General features: G+C 41.3%; 1 protein-coding gene across 5 annotated transcripts; it reads left to right on the forward strand.

The window, feature by feature from the left end:
* Window positions 1-5819: 5819 nt before the first annotated feature.
* FAM210B (family with sequence similarity 210 member B) lies at window positions 5820-14320 on the forward strand. Of its 5 annotated transcripts, XM_075019736.1 has the most exons (5): window positions 5820-6017; window positions 9307-9479; window positions 10947-10987; window positions 11298-11373; window positions 11903-14320. In XM_075019736.1, coding segments are annotated over exons 1-5 (474 nt in total). In that variant the 5' UTR covers window positions 5820-5834; the 3' UTR covers window positions 11904-14320. The 5 variants fall into 5 exon arrangements, 3 of the variants coding, with proteins under 3 accessions (XP_074875837.1, XP_074875827.1, XP_074875812.1); XR_012648855.1 differs by having other exon boundaries at window positions 10947-11373; XR_012648857.1 differs by lacking the exon at window positions 11298-11373 and having other exon boundaries at window positions 10947-11297.
* Window positions 14321-14441: the final 121 nt, after the last annotated feature.

Raw genomic sequence — 14441 nt, forward strand, 5'->3', positions numbered from 1 at the left:
GTGAAATTCATCTTTGTGCAGAGGCTCCCACAAATCATCATATAAATTGCCAGATTAGCTTTTGGAAGGATTTGGGTTGAAGCCATACCTCCCCTTCCTCGGATGACCAGAGCTCTGCAGTGGAAGTTGCCACACTTCTCCAGAGCACTGAAATGACACAGGGCCACACAGTCCCATTCTTCAAGGACTTGCAGGTAAGTAAAGCAAGTAATTCCTTCTTTGTTGTCCTGTTTGGAGATTTTTCTCACCCTAAATTCCTCTCACAGACAAAAATATATCTGCTGGCTTCCTTTGGATTTAGCTATCCTAGCAGTGCAGTCTTCTCCCATTTGAATACAAGATACCAAGTTTTAATGATTTTCCACTGGTTTTGCTTGAGAAAGAAGATGTCCCTGAAAGTTACCTGCATGTACTCAAGCATTCATGACACAGAAATTTCCTACTAAGTATGTTTATAAACTGCATATGGATTCCTCAAATAATAAACAGGCATTGTGTTATACTTTGCACAGATATACATTTTAATTTCAAGGAAATAAAATTTCCTGATATTCTTTTCCTGATATCATTTTAAATCATGTTCATCTTATCAACTACCCACATTATCTCATCTTCATAATTTAAGCACCCTTGGAACATGATGTGAAAAAGCCAATGTACTAAAGAACTAGGCCACTTAAAACTAGTTCACATGCCATGCCCTTAATTTACTATAATATAAAAAAATTTACTTTAGCTTCTTTTCTGAATGAGGTTCATGATCAGTTCCCAACTTCTCTCATTATATTTATGTACATGGCATCACTGCATTTGTAATAATACTAGATGATACAGCTTCCATCACGCATAAGCAATTGCATCCCCCTCTCATACAGGAACCAATTCCTACTTGTCCATTAGAAGGCATTATATTTTGGAACTATCACATTCACGATCCCTGAATTATTTGTAGATTAAATGATTTGCAAAACATGTAATGAATTTGCTCTCATGCAGTTTATAAAACTTAGAAGACTTCTAACATTTCTTCATTATCAAAACATGACTGTAGTTTGACTAAGACATTATTAAAAGTAAGCTGTTACTGAATTACTAATTACATGTGTCCTTACAAATGAACTTAACTCCTGAACTAGCTCACTGCAGAGTCCCACAAGCATCAATGGCAGTACTTAGCTGGCACTCTTGCCAAACCCCAGATTGAACAATTCTGCAACATGGATTTCTAGTTGCAGAAATTGCATGTTATAGCATACTTCAGTTCTGTCACTGTTCCTACAGCGCTGTAAAATGAAGACAGATTTTGACTTCAAAAAGTCAAATTATGGAAGGGAGAGTGTTATGTAAGGGGTTTATAATAGATATCTTGATAAAGGGTATCCCCTATGCTACTTCATTATAAATGCTCTGATAAAAGCATGACAAACATTTCTGACAAATTACACAAGAATGGTCATTATGGAAAAGCCTTTGCCTCATGGGAATCCAATTGCATCTTCTGGCAACATTTTACTTACTGCCTCTTTGGCAGACTCTAATCTTAATTCCCAGCTTTACTCTTACTGATGATAAACAGTAACTATGCAATAATAGCATGAATAACGCAAAACCAGAGCAGCACTATTTGGCTATTGGAAAATTACAAAAGGAAAATAATAGTAAATCTACATAGCAACAGGCTGAGAGATGAAGTGGTGGTTCAGACAGGACACAAATGCAGTGAATCAAGTGCATCATCAATCTGAGTCTATTTTTAAATAATAGATGCCTAAGCCATCTTGATTTGGGGTTCACATCTCAACATGCTCTTGTTTCAGGACTGCTGAACACACTTTTGAGATCTGTAAATATTTTAGCATTTTGTAGCATCCACTTTTTCAGTTTATCTTATATTTAGCATAGATACCAAAACATTTAGATACATGAATGCTTGTGAGAAAATGCATGACAGAGAAAGAAGTACATTTATATAAGATAAATTATTAAAGTTTTGCTTGGAAAGTGGACACGTTTTAAAGACTGATATTCTAATTATCAAAGAGCAATAGGACAATTTGAGTTAATTTTAGAAAAATGAAAATTACTAGTCAGTCCTGCTCACTAACAATAGCAATCATCTCAATTTACATGAAAGACAAATGCACTGTATGAGTGTCATAGAGAAATTCAGTCACCAAAAAGTGAATCTCTCCTTCACATTCAAATGCTATTGCGCCCACACTGGTGGATACAAGGTCACATCTTCCCATGGGATCTAGCACGCTAACAGCTAGTAAATACAAGTTCAAGGCAGTTCTTTGTTAGGTCTAAAGCCTTGTTCTCCCACTCACCCCACAAATTAGGTTAGCAAATGTGACGCCCATCTACAAGAAGGTCTAGAAGGAGGATCTGGGGAACTACTGTCAGTCTGATCTGGGTGCTGGGAAAGGTTATGGAGCAGATCATCTTGAGTGCCACCATGTGGCACATACAGGACAACCAGGTGATCGGGCCCAGTCAGCACGGGTTTATGAAAGGCAGGTCCTGCTTCACTAACCTGATCTCCTTCTATGACGGGGTGACCCACTTAGTGGATGAGGGAAAGGCTGTGGATGTTGTCTACCTAGACTTCAGTAAAGCCTTTGACACTGTTTCCCACAGCATTCTCCTGGAGAAACTGGTTGCTCACGGCTTGGACGGGTGCACTCTTCACTGGGTAAAAAACTGGCTGGATGGCTGGGCCTGAAGAGTGGTGGTAAACAGAGTTAAGTCCAGTTGGCTACCAGTCACAAGTGATGTTCCCCAGGGCTCAGTATTGGGGTCAGTTCTGTTTAATATCTTTATCAATGATCTGGACGAGGGGATTGAGTGTACCCTCAGTAAGTTTGCAGTCAACACCAAGTTGGGTGGGAGTGTTGATCTGTTTGAGGGTAGGAAGGCTCTACAGAGGGATCTGGACAGGCTGGATCGATGGGCCGAGGCCAATTGTATGAGGTTCAACAAGGCTCAGTGCCAGGTCCTGCACTTGGGTCACAACAACCCCATGCAACGCTACAGGCTTGGGGAAAAGCGGCTGGAAAGCTGCCCGGCAGAAAAGGATCTGGGGGAGCTGGTCAACAGCCAGCTGAATATGAGCCAGCAGTGTGCCCAGGTGGCCAAGAAGGCCCATGGCATCCTGGCTTGTATCAGAAATAGTGTGGCCAGCAGGACTAGGGAAGCAATTGTCCCCCTGTACTCGGCACTGGTGAGGCTGCACCTTGAATACTGTGTTTGGTCTTGGACCCCTCACTACAAGAAAGCCATTGAGGTTCTAGATGTCCTGGCAATGCCTGAAGATTTCAGGCAGTAAATAACAACTTCGTGGAACTTGCAAATGGAAGATGGCCCCAAGTCCTACTGTTGCAGGCAAGGAGAGGTAAATATAGTGATATGCAAGGAGTAGACGTTGTTATACATATTACAGAGACACCTGCATATCCAGGATAACACATATGTGTGTCTGTGCGGAAGCATTTTCTTGAGCTGTCTTTGAAAGTTGTACCTTCTCCCTTTTGTGTTAGTTACAGTGAGGATAGAGCTAATGTCTTTTTCCCTGCACTTGTAAACTATCTTCACATGAAAGTATCTTAAGCCCAGGTGTTTGCTTGTTTTTCAATAAGCTTATATCATTTGTTGTTTATCATATTGTTCCTTCCTGCTTCTAAGCAATATCTCCCATGGATATTTTGGAGACAGCAGACAGCCAGACTGTACATATAAAACTGCCAACCCTAATGCTTTTATGCCTCATTAACTGACCTCCTGCTCTTTTCTGCACTTGCCCAAGATTTCTAGATGTCCAGCAGCAGCATAATACATATGCCACAGGACAGCAGCTCTGTGATCTCTACCATGCAATGACGCTGCCAGCCAAACACAGGGAAATGTCCAGTGTATATGTGCAGAGCCCTGTGGCGGTCCATGCCAGTGGAACTTGACTGACAACTTCTTTACTGAGATCAGAATTAACTCCTGGGATTTTTCATAATGCAGAAAAAAATTGACAAAATTGTAGTGTGCTATGATTAGAGCATTGCCACGTTAATATCATCTGTCTGCTCAGGTGGTGCTGGTCTATAGTCACAGAAAACACATTAACAAATTGCTTTGGAACAGTAATAAACATAATAAATATGTGAAATTGTGTTCCGAGAAACTATTCTTCTACAAAGCATTCAGAGAGAGACTAGACTTATGAAGCAAGAACTGAAGGAAGTGTAAAACCCTAGAACTGGCAGTGCTGTTTTTTATGCCCAGAACAGACTCTATTTTAATGCATGTAAAGCTCTCCCCCTCTCTTCCTCCAAGATACTCCTTGAAACCCATCTGTTCTGTTGTGCACTGCACTTAACAAGAGCCACCCACCACACCATTTCAGCATTGTACCATTCAGTGTTGTCCTGTGCAGTTCCAGCTTGTGCTCCTAAACTGCAAGCTCTTCCGGAGGGAAAAACCTCCTATTTATCTGACACAATTCTGCTATTGTACTCAGCCCTGCATGCTTACATCACTGTAAAAACAACAACGTGCCTGAAGAGGAAAGGCTTAGCAACTAGGAAAAGACAAGTATTTAATTGCTGGAACTTAGCATTCAGACACATTGTTTCAGTACGTTAATATAGTTAGTCCAATATCTACCCTTTGCCCCGCAATGAGCAGCCTTGTCTGTGATGGCAAGAAGCCACCAGTTCAGAAAACTGCAGCAATTACAGTTATGAAAAGCCTTGACATTGTGCAGGATAGTGGTCAACTTGCAGATATTAAACCATGTTCAGTAGCATTAACACTGAATGGTTGAAACACCACAAAACGTCTAGAAATCACCACGGCTATGCACTGATCCTGAAAATTACCCAGCGTGGACAGATCTTGCTCATCAACCAAAACCCTACCGGTCGAAATAGGTCAAAATAACGACTCCCAGAGCTCCACAGGGCACTGGGATTCACCTGCAAGGAATATCCCACACACATGCCCAACATCTACAATTCTCCCACAGTGATGTTAGACTTCAATGGTATTTTTAATTCCTACTTTTCCTGTTGTGGTTTTAATAGAGAAACAAGGCTATAAATGTGAGACCTTCTCAGTGTTTGTTGGAAGGCCTCTTCTGGTCTCGGAGATGCTATGAACCCTTTGGGACTGGAAAAACTCTGCATTTGCACTCTGCCCTGCACCATGAAATCTTGGCAAATTACTAGAGCTCTACAAAATGAAGTCAGTAATTAAGTAAACTGCCTGTACTGTAAGCCCATGCACCAGAACTGCAGCAGCCACGACATTTTAACCACCTATCCGCTTCAACGTACACTCTGAGAAACGACAGGCATCACCTTCCCTCCGTGCTGACAGGCCTAAATACCACCGAGGACACTGAAAAGGCAATTCTCCCCTCGTAGCGAGCTACCTGGGAGGCCACACCATAAAGCTGCTGTGGATACGCTCCTACAGCTCCTTCCAAAAGAGCGCTGGAGGGGGTTTAGCCCGCCAAGACGAGGCAGGGGACTGCCTCACACCGTCCCAAGTGGCAACACACCGCCCTTAGAGACTTTTTTCCCTCAGACTAAAAGCGCGCACCGCTCGCTCCCCCTCAGCGGCCGGCGACACCTGCAGCCGCCCTCCCGCAAATAAACCGCCAGCCCCGCCCGGCGGCCGGCGCCCTCCCTCCTTAAAGGGGCAGCGTCCTTAAGGACGCTGCCCCTTTAAGGAGGGAGGGCGCCGGCCGCCGGGCGGGGCTGGTGTTCGGCTTGTCAGGTCTGGTCGCCCGCCCCGCTCGGCGCGCAGAGTTGTGCCTGCGCTGTTCTCGCGCCGTTGCTATGTACCGCCTGGTGCGCCTGGGCCCGCTGCGGCCGCCGGCCGTTCCGCGCAGCCCCCCGCGTCCCCTCCCGCTCCCCGCCGTCCCCCGCGCCTTGGGCTGCGGTCCCCGCCTCGATCGGGTTGGCCTCAGCCCGCCGCTGCCCCTGGTAACGCTGCGATCCGCCGCCGGTAGCTCCGCCAAGGTAGGTAGGTGGGCGGGGGTGGTGTCTAGGAGCCCCCTGTGAGGTACTGAGGTGTGTGAGGGGGTAGCGCGGCCTCAGGGCCCGCCTCTGGAGGGAGTTGTCTTGGTGGGGAGCGGGTGGTAGCTTTGATTAAAGCCCAAATTGTCCTGTTCTGGAAGCGTTTTCCAGCTTTTTGGGGGTGTGTTCAAGATCAGGGGTTCGGCTGGCTTGCGCTGCACCCGGGGGGGGGGGGTGTTTTGAGTTTGAGCACTTCGGGTGAGTCATGAAGGATTAAACAAAAAGGGGGTTTCAGTAATTCGCGCAGACACCGAGAAGCCCGGGTGTTCAGGTGGCGGTGGCTTGAAAGGGTTTTCTAGAAGTGCCAGGGGGTTCAGCCCCCTTGCAGATGGCAGCGGGTGGCAGGCTGGCGGCGTGCCTGCAGAGTCTGACTGCGCCTTTTCGTTAGCCGAGAGATAAAATACGAACGTGCACCCGCTTAATTACGTGTTTCGTTGTGCTTTCACCGTTCGGTTGATTTCTGTGGAGATGGGAAGGAAAGATTTTTCTGATTTTGTACCACTCCTTGTTTTGTGTTTGAATTGACTCAGGAAGAACAGCAAATGATGGCCTTACACCTAACTGTTGTTTACACTGCAGTAGGTTATTAAATCATGTTTATGCTGGGTTTCTGTAGGAGACAGGGACCTGCTTTCCAGCTGCTTGGGCCAAGATTGTGAACATGACCTTTCCATACAAAGCCTCATTTACATCTTAATTTCTACATCTTAATTTGCAGGTTAATTCCTGTAGCCTCATTGCAAAGCATAACATGATGTTTCAGATTTGTTTCCATGCCTTAGCTCATCCAGAAGCTGAGTCTTTGCCTAAATTATGTGAATAAAATTGGCTTTCTAGCAGAAATATTGTAGCAGCATTATATGGAAAATAGGTAGTTTTCTTTGCCAAGTTGTACGTTATTCAGGACATGACCGTACTGATAGTCCAAATAATATCTGCTGAAGTGGTACTTTTTTTAACACTTTGCTTCGATACCATTCAGAAATTGCCTGGCATGTGAGCCTGAGAGCATGAGTGAATTAAAATGTACTTGGATGGTGAGAACAAGGTACTTTTCAATCCTTATGATCCATCTTGCAAGCATGGCTGTAAGACCCAGAGTTCCTCTGAGGCTTATGTATCTCTGTAGGTTGTCAGCTCCTGTTTTCATGGCAGCTATCTGAAGAAAATCTTCATGTTTGGCTCCTTAAATAGATAATGATCATCTTTCTTTGGATGAAAATTTCACTACAAGCTATTAAATCTTAAAATACCATTCAAACCATGCTTAGCTTTTAAGAAAATCACACCGTTGAATAAATGACTATTCTTGACTAAGCATGTGATGTTGATTGCATTGTTAGGACAGCTTCTGGCAGAAGGTATTACGAGCCAATTTTGTTCAGTTTATTCAACTCGTTCCATTCAATAACTCAGTATTTAAATTTTACAGCTGGGAGTTAAAACAGAATTCTTCCCTCCTCCCCCCAAACTCCCCTTTCCTATAACAAAACTGAAGAGTAGGAGAATGAGTACTGAAACATGGTGAAGTAGCAGCAATGTAGTACAGCTATGTATGGAATCTGATTACATCCAGTGGCTGAAAGTAATTAGATTAAGCAAAAGAATGGATTCATAGTTAGATAATGAGCTTGCTTAAAAAAATATATATCTGAACATTTTTTCCTCATTTACCTTCTAGTATTAAAACTGCTTGGTTTAAGCAATAAAGGATTTCTTTTTCTACTGGGCATTTTTCTTTCTTAGTCAAGTTTCAGTTTGTATTCAACTATGGCTTTGGCTCATGAGCCAAAAAAATAATTAAAAAAAATCTAACTTTATCCATTATGTTTGAAAATTTAAAAAATACAAGAATCAGAGTAAGTTTAGCTACACGATTCCCTAAATACGTATTTATGGATCAGCGTGATTTCCTGTCAAAATGAAATGCAGAGTAACACAAATTATGATTAAAAAAGAAAAACAGCAGCAAACATAGGGTTTGGGGATTTTGAGGGGGTGGTATGGTTCATATGGTTGGTCTGGTTAAAATCACTGATTAAAGCGAGTTCATCCTACCATGAGTGTTGTAAGAGGAGCCTGTCTTGTATCCTAATTTACAATCTCAGCAAGCCCAAAGATTAATCAAAAGTATTTTTCTTCTAATTTGTGTGCCTTGAAACCAATCCACGGTAGGACAAAGTGGTGCCAGGCACTCAGTAGCTGTACCTGTCCTGTGGGCAGCAGCGGCCTTTAGTGTGGCTGTCATATTGTCATGACTGCTGCTGAATTCAGCTGAAAAGAAAGGACTCTTCTAATCTTTCCTGACAGCCGCTCACTAATTAGAGAAAAATCCTGAGGTCTGTGTGGAAACATTTTCTTTCTCCAGTTAGTATTTCTTCTATGGCAAGTATGAGGAGGTATCCAACAGCTGTCTTGTTACTAGCAGCATATATGCCCTTCTTTGCCGGCATTGGACTATCAGATTGCTTTGGGGTATATTTTTAGTATGAAGTTCTGCATTTTAAATTTACTGAGATAAAAAGCTATCAATAAATTTTACTGTGACAAACATTTTCAGTGAAGTTAGGCTATTTACACCAGCACTGGCATGTCTGTATAGTTACTGTCTGTACTGTGGCAACAGTATTGTTTGTTGCTGTCAACAGTAGCAGTTCCCTGGTTCTTCGTTTTTTCAGCTGATCTACAGAGGGTGATTTACAGGAACTTAAATGTTGGACCTCTTATATCAGTAAGTTGTTAGTAAGCCAGCATCAGAGTGGTATCATGTAGGCTTCCAGTGCCATCAGCTGCTTAGCCCTTGAACAAAAAGCTCTTATAAGAATGCACTGTACAAAGCTGAGCAGTGGGTGTAAGCAAAGATCTCTTTGGCACCTCAGTGTCATCTCTCAAGCAACTGTGTGGGTGTGCCTTGGCATACATTTGGATCAAGTGGAAGACTGGGACTATAATAACTCTTTTTAATGATGAAACTTGCATTGTGTAAGAACTTGTACCAAGCTCAGTGCATCCCTTTGATATGAATAGTTGGGAAAGGGGAGTGTGCATGGGCTCTGCCACAGGCATCTGCTATCATGATGTGAAAGAGCAAAAGCATGTTACTATCTTCCCAAAGCATGCTGAACAGCACTGTATGCAAGCCACTTCTTTCATTATTTCAGATTGGCTCAACTGACTGGAATATGATATTGTGCTTAATGCTAATAAACATTTTTAATTGTTTTCTTTTTAGGATGCAGATGGTTCCCCCGAAAAGGCAGTCACGGATCCCAGTGGTGAAAACAAGAAACTCAACAAATCCCAGCAGCTGAAACAAGTTTTTAAAGAATACGGTGCTGTAGGGGTTTCATTCCATGTTGGAATTTCATTAGTATCTCTAGGAATTTTCTACCTGGCTGTGTCAAGGTGAGGTTTGTACAGTTGTCTGTAGCCTCTAGGTAGTGGTTTAGCCAAGAAAAATATCTTACCATTGTGCTTATTTCTGGAAGGAGACATGTACTCTATGCCTGTTTCATCTATACACAGTAATCTTCTGAATTTGGCGTATAGATGGATCCATTTATAATGGAGATTAGATCCATGCCTGATGAGGTATGAGAGAAGATAGATGTACATGGTCTTCTTGCATAGGTTCACAATCCATGGTGGTCAGGTGAAAACAACAGAGTAGAGACTGCACCAGAGTAACTAACCAAATGAGAGAATTTATTTTTGTTCTGCAGAGATATCTTTTCTTCTCAAACAGTAGTATGGTCTGCAGAGATAGAGCCATATAAAAGTGCTGGAGCTTAGAGATAAATTTGTTTTTGTTGGTGTTGAACTCACTTTCTGTAGTCGAACTGCAGAAGGCAATGGCCACTAAAACAGGATTAGATTAAAAAAAGAAAACACTAGATAACCGTATAGGAGTCAGGTGGGAAATTGTGTATGTAGCTTCTGGTGGGAATGCATCAGTTATAAATATGTCTGTTGAGCATGAGGTATTTCAACTGAGGAGATGGGGAAACACATTGTTTCTCAAAACATTCCCTGCCACTTACTTTTGCCTTCAGTGGGGATATGAATGCCCGATTTCTCTAATTTACTACATCATGGCACAGGGTGACAATGAAATTTTTTTCCTTCAGGTATGATTTAACTCCCAGTTACAAGATATTATACTGGCAAGTGAAGGGGGTTGCAGTAACAACTTATTTTGGAAAATTACTCCAAACATAGGAACCTTGATGAAAGCTGCTATGGCTGTAGAAAAATATTGATGGATTTGGTGGATAATGCTTATTTGAGATCCATAATACTTCCTTCGCTTGCTAGATTTTAGATAAGATACTTGTCATTTTAGCAGCTTTGTACTCCTCTGTTAGAACACTCTAAGCCTAACAACAGGTACCTTATTTGGTTTGGGTTGATCTATATGTGATAAATTTCATCAAGACACAGAGTAGGCTTTATTGCAAATTTTGGGAAGATGAATTTCCAACACAAATTCACAAATTTCTAACTTTTTTAAAATTCAAAAGTAAAGAAATAAATCATTTTATCTCCAAAGGTTGAGCATGGGGCCGAGTATTCTCCATGCACATGCTGCAGCTATACAGCTGTAAAACTAAGAAGAGACTTGACTTCACAGGGAACTTGTCAATTTAAGTAAAAAAATGTGCACCTGAAAATATTGCATGTGTTGTTGCTACAGAAGTAACTTAAGCTGTAAAAGCTGAAATAATTAATTTTTTTTATTAAACATCTAATTTGAACATAAATTCCAGAGTTGGAAGTGTGCCATATTAAATTCACTGAAAAAAATAGCACTGTATATTTTTTAGCATGCAACCTTGAAATAAACTAAAGAAATCTTGTTTTCTTTTTCCCTAGTGGTGTGGATATGACTGCAGTTCTCTTCAAACTTGGTTTCAGTGAGTCATCATTACAATCTAAAATGGCTGCTGGTACAAGCACATTTGTGCTGGCATATGCAGTTCACAAATTGTTTGCTCCAGTACGAATCAGCATCACTGTGGTTTCTGTGCCATTTATTGTCCGATACTGCCGGAAGATTGGTTTCTTCAAACCTCCTGCCCCAAATCCATGATTTCTTACTGGTTTTTACTCTTTTTAAATGTTCTATATCCATGTAGCTTTTCGGATTGCTAAAGTTTTTTAAAAGACTTACTTGGATTCATGTTAATGCTGACCTCCTCTTGCATTTCTTACTTGTTCTTTCAGGTAAATGTTACACTGTGAAAAGTGCTGTCCTTCTTTCCCTTTTGCCACCTCTTCTTCAGAAAAACCTGTTAAAATGGTATCTGGTTTCCACTGCAAGTGGTAATATAAATGCTTGACAATGAGCAGTCTCTTTAGAACACACAGTTCTGGGTCTTTATAATCTAGCTTTTTGGGCTTTAACATTTCTCTTGTCAAAATAGAGTGGCCATGTTAGTTTATTAGTGTAGTTGGGAAACAGACTAAGATTCTCTTCCTGATAGTCTGTGGAATAAACAATATCCTACTGTATGAATGGTTCTTTTGGTAAGTGTGTATATTGGAATCTAAGGTGGTAGGTGAGTGTTTCTTTGTTATAAAAGGCATGTATTAGAGCCCCCTCTTGCAGCACCACACACACGCTGAACTAACTTAAGTAGCAGTACCTGTATGCTTAATTATTACACAGTGATAATTGTTTTAGCCAGAATAGGTGATGCACTGTTCTGAAACTACAGCTCCTTTGTGGTGCTTCCATGTTTCAAGATTTTATTGTTTGCAAATGTGCTTTGTTTATAGGCTAGGAACTGGCCTTACTGAAGTCCTTTTTTTTTTTTTCATGCCTATAGACTCAGAAGGAATCCTGAGTCTACTGAAATCAGTGTAACCAGAATTACCTCCTATGTGAACATATTCCAAAGATCATCAAGTCAGAGGCAAGGTATCTGTGGGTTTTTAATCTATTGAGATCTGGCTTTGTACTGGAGACTTTTTTTTTTAATCTGAAAACTAACCCTACCAGCTTTCTGCTCCTGTGGATGAAACTCAAATCTGCACCTGAAGTCCAGACATTACAATTCGTAGCTTCTCAAGAACAATTCTTATGCTCTTGTCTGACAGACTGTTGAATGTACCAGTTAGAGGTGCTTTTCATTTCCTTATTTGGACACTGTTCCTATTAGAATGTGGTTGCATATGCATTATAGTCACATACCACCTTTCAGTTAACCTGAAGACCAGATCCCAAAACTAGATGGTCAATGTAACATTCTGTGGTAAACCCGAGTTTCAGACTTAGAACTGTGCTTCTGTGAGAGAGATCTGGCTCGAGCTATCAGTCTTTTGGACCTGTTCCTCCTTCCAGGTCTGCTCTTCTTACATTGTCTTGCTCGGTCTTTGTGCTTACACTTACCCCAAGGTGGCTCTGACAGATCTGTTCATGCAGGAATCTGATTAAAGTAAAATAGCAGGAAATTACCCTGGTGATGACAGTAATTTTTTTTTTCCTGAAATATAGTGAATTAAGAGGAAGGAATCATGTGGTTAGGATGAGAGTTGGCTGAGGGAGGGAAAGAGGAGCAAGTAATTTCTGTTGTTACAAGCAACCTATTAACTCTACTCAGCCATAACATTAAATTGCACCTTAACTCCTTTCCCATTCAGAAAGTCCAATCCATAGCCTGGTTGGATGCACTGAGGATTCTCAGGCTCGCTAGTGAGCAAGCAGCATTTGTGCTCTAGGAAGATGAGTCACAGCCACATACATCCTTGTACCTCTGTATTATTGCTACCCCTTGGTTAATCAGAGGTTTTCTCTAAGACAGGGAAAACTGGAAGAGGGGTAGTTTACCTCCTCTGCTCTGTGGAAGCAAGCAGATACTAGAGATTGCCACCTGAAAACAAAGAACCCATTGGTAAGGGCTTGGTCTCAGGGGGCTGTGCTGTTAGCACAGATGAGGGTTTAGCATCTTAAGATGGAAACAGTTGCAGCAGTGAGTAGGTACAAATGCAAGATAGAGGCTTGATGTATAATGCAAACACAGCCATACGTAGCATATATAAAGATGCATTACATAGTTAAACACTGCTCAAAATACTGACCTTAGGAGCACAGCATACTGAGAATCGGCCTTGCAGTGTGACCTGCTTCCATGAGAGCTGTAAGCTGTGTCACTAACAGAGCTTATATCATGCACAGCTGCTTGGCTTGCTTGTTAAACTATGGAGCAAACATTCTGCTGCTTCATGTACCCATGTGTGCAGAAGGAAGGGCTGTCAAGCTCATTTTGACTAGCTGCTTATTAAAAAAAAAACACCAACCACAACATACTGGACTTTGCCCATTTCATGCCTGCTTTGCAGTATGGCTGCTGAAACTGGCAGCTTGTCTAGGGTACTAGCTTCAGCTTGCTGCTAAGCCAGCTCCAATTAGAGCACAAGTTTCAAATCAGCTTGTCCCTCAAGGAAGCTCTGCCTTTATCCTTGACTGCTCTGTGTTATTATACCTGTTACATGGATGGAAGCTTATTGCTGAGTGTTTGATAGGTAAAAACTGCACACAGTTGAAGGGTTACCACATTATGACAACACGCAGCCAATACTACTGTAGCTTTCTGGGACCTTCTACATTCTAGAACAGCTAGAGTCTTTTAAATTTCAAGTGGGCAGTCAGTATTTATTAAGTGTAAGTTTTACTTGGGCTTATTTTTTTTCCTGTTCACAGAAGCCTGTGGGTTTTTTTCTACATGCCCTCTCTCTTTGTATCAGTTTAGGGCAAGTACTGTTACCAAGGATAACAAAAGAATTCCAGAATAGTCACAAGGCATCCTTGTTTTCTTCATTTAATCAGTCATTTCTGATAAGTACATTTTGTCCTGCAGTTGATAGAAAAAGCTTGAATATTCATTTTCTTTTTCAAAAAAAAAATCTTTCTCTAAAGCAGGAGTCATTTAAAGCAAATGCACCTAAATGTTATTAAAAGTAAGTCACCAGCACTAACTAGAAATTTTCTTGCAGTAAAGAAACAGAGCTTCATTTAAATTATGACCAGAATTGAGATTACCTATTAAGATAAATATGGCTATATAAACTACTGGCAATTTATTTAGATGAAGTTTTTTGCAAAGTATGTTTTAAATTAATTTGAGAATATATTTTGAATTCTAGAATCCTTGCTTGTAAAAGGATCATTTTTTAAAGTGGTTTGTAAAATAGTGAAGATGACCTTAAAGTCTTATAATGAAAATAAAATAAATTGCTTTCTCTTAGTTTGCTTGAAGTGTTTTACTGGAAGAATAGTTGGTTTGTATGTTTTGGTGGCAAGTTGCCTGACCCTTGCTACCTTTTAAGGAGTAACACCTTACAACACCAGACATTAACATTAGTTCC

The sequence above is a fragment of the Buteo buteo genome, chromosome 2 (genome assembly GCF_964188355.1).
Source record: "Buteo buteo chromosome 2, bButBut1.hap1.1, whole genome shotgun sequence".
NCBI lineage: Eukaryota > Metazoa > Chordata > Aves > Accipitriformes > Accipitridae > Buteo > Buteo buteo.

Coding starts and splice junctions, on each gene's coding strand:
- FAM210B (XM_075019711.1), top strand. CDS start 5,835: ATGTACCGCCTGGTGCGCCTGGGCCCGCTGCGGCCGCCGGCCGTTCCG. Junction 6,018..9,306: donor CCGCCGGTAGCTCCGCCAAG/GTAGGTAGGTGG, acceptor TTTTCTTTTTAG/GATGCAGATGGTTCCCCCGA. Junction 9,480..10,946: donor TTCTACCTGGCTGTGTCAAG/GTGAGGTTTGTA, acceptor CTTTTTCCCTAG/TGGTGTGGATATGACTGCAG.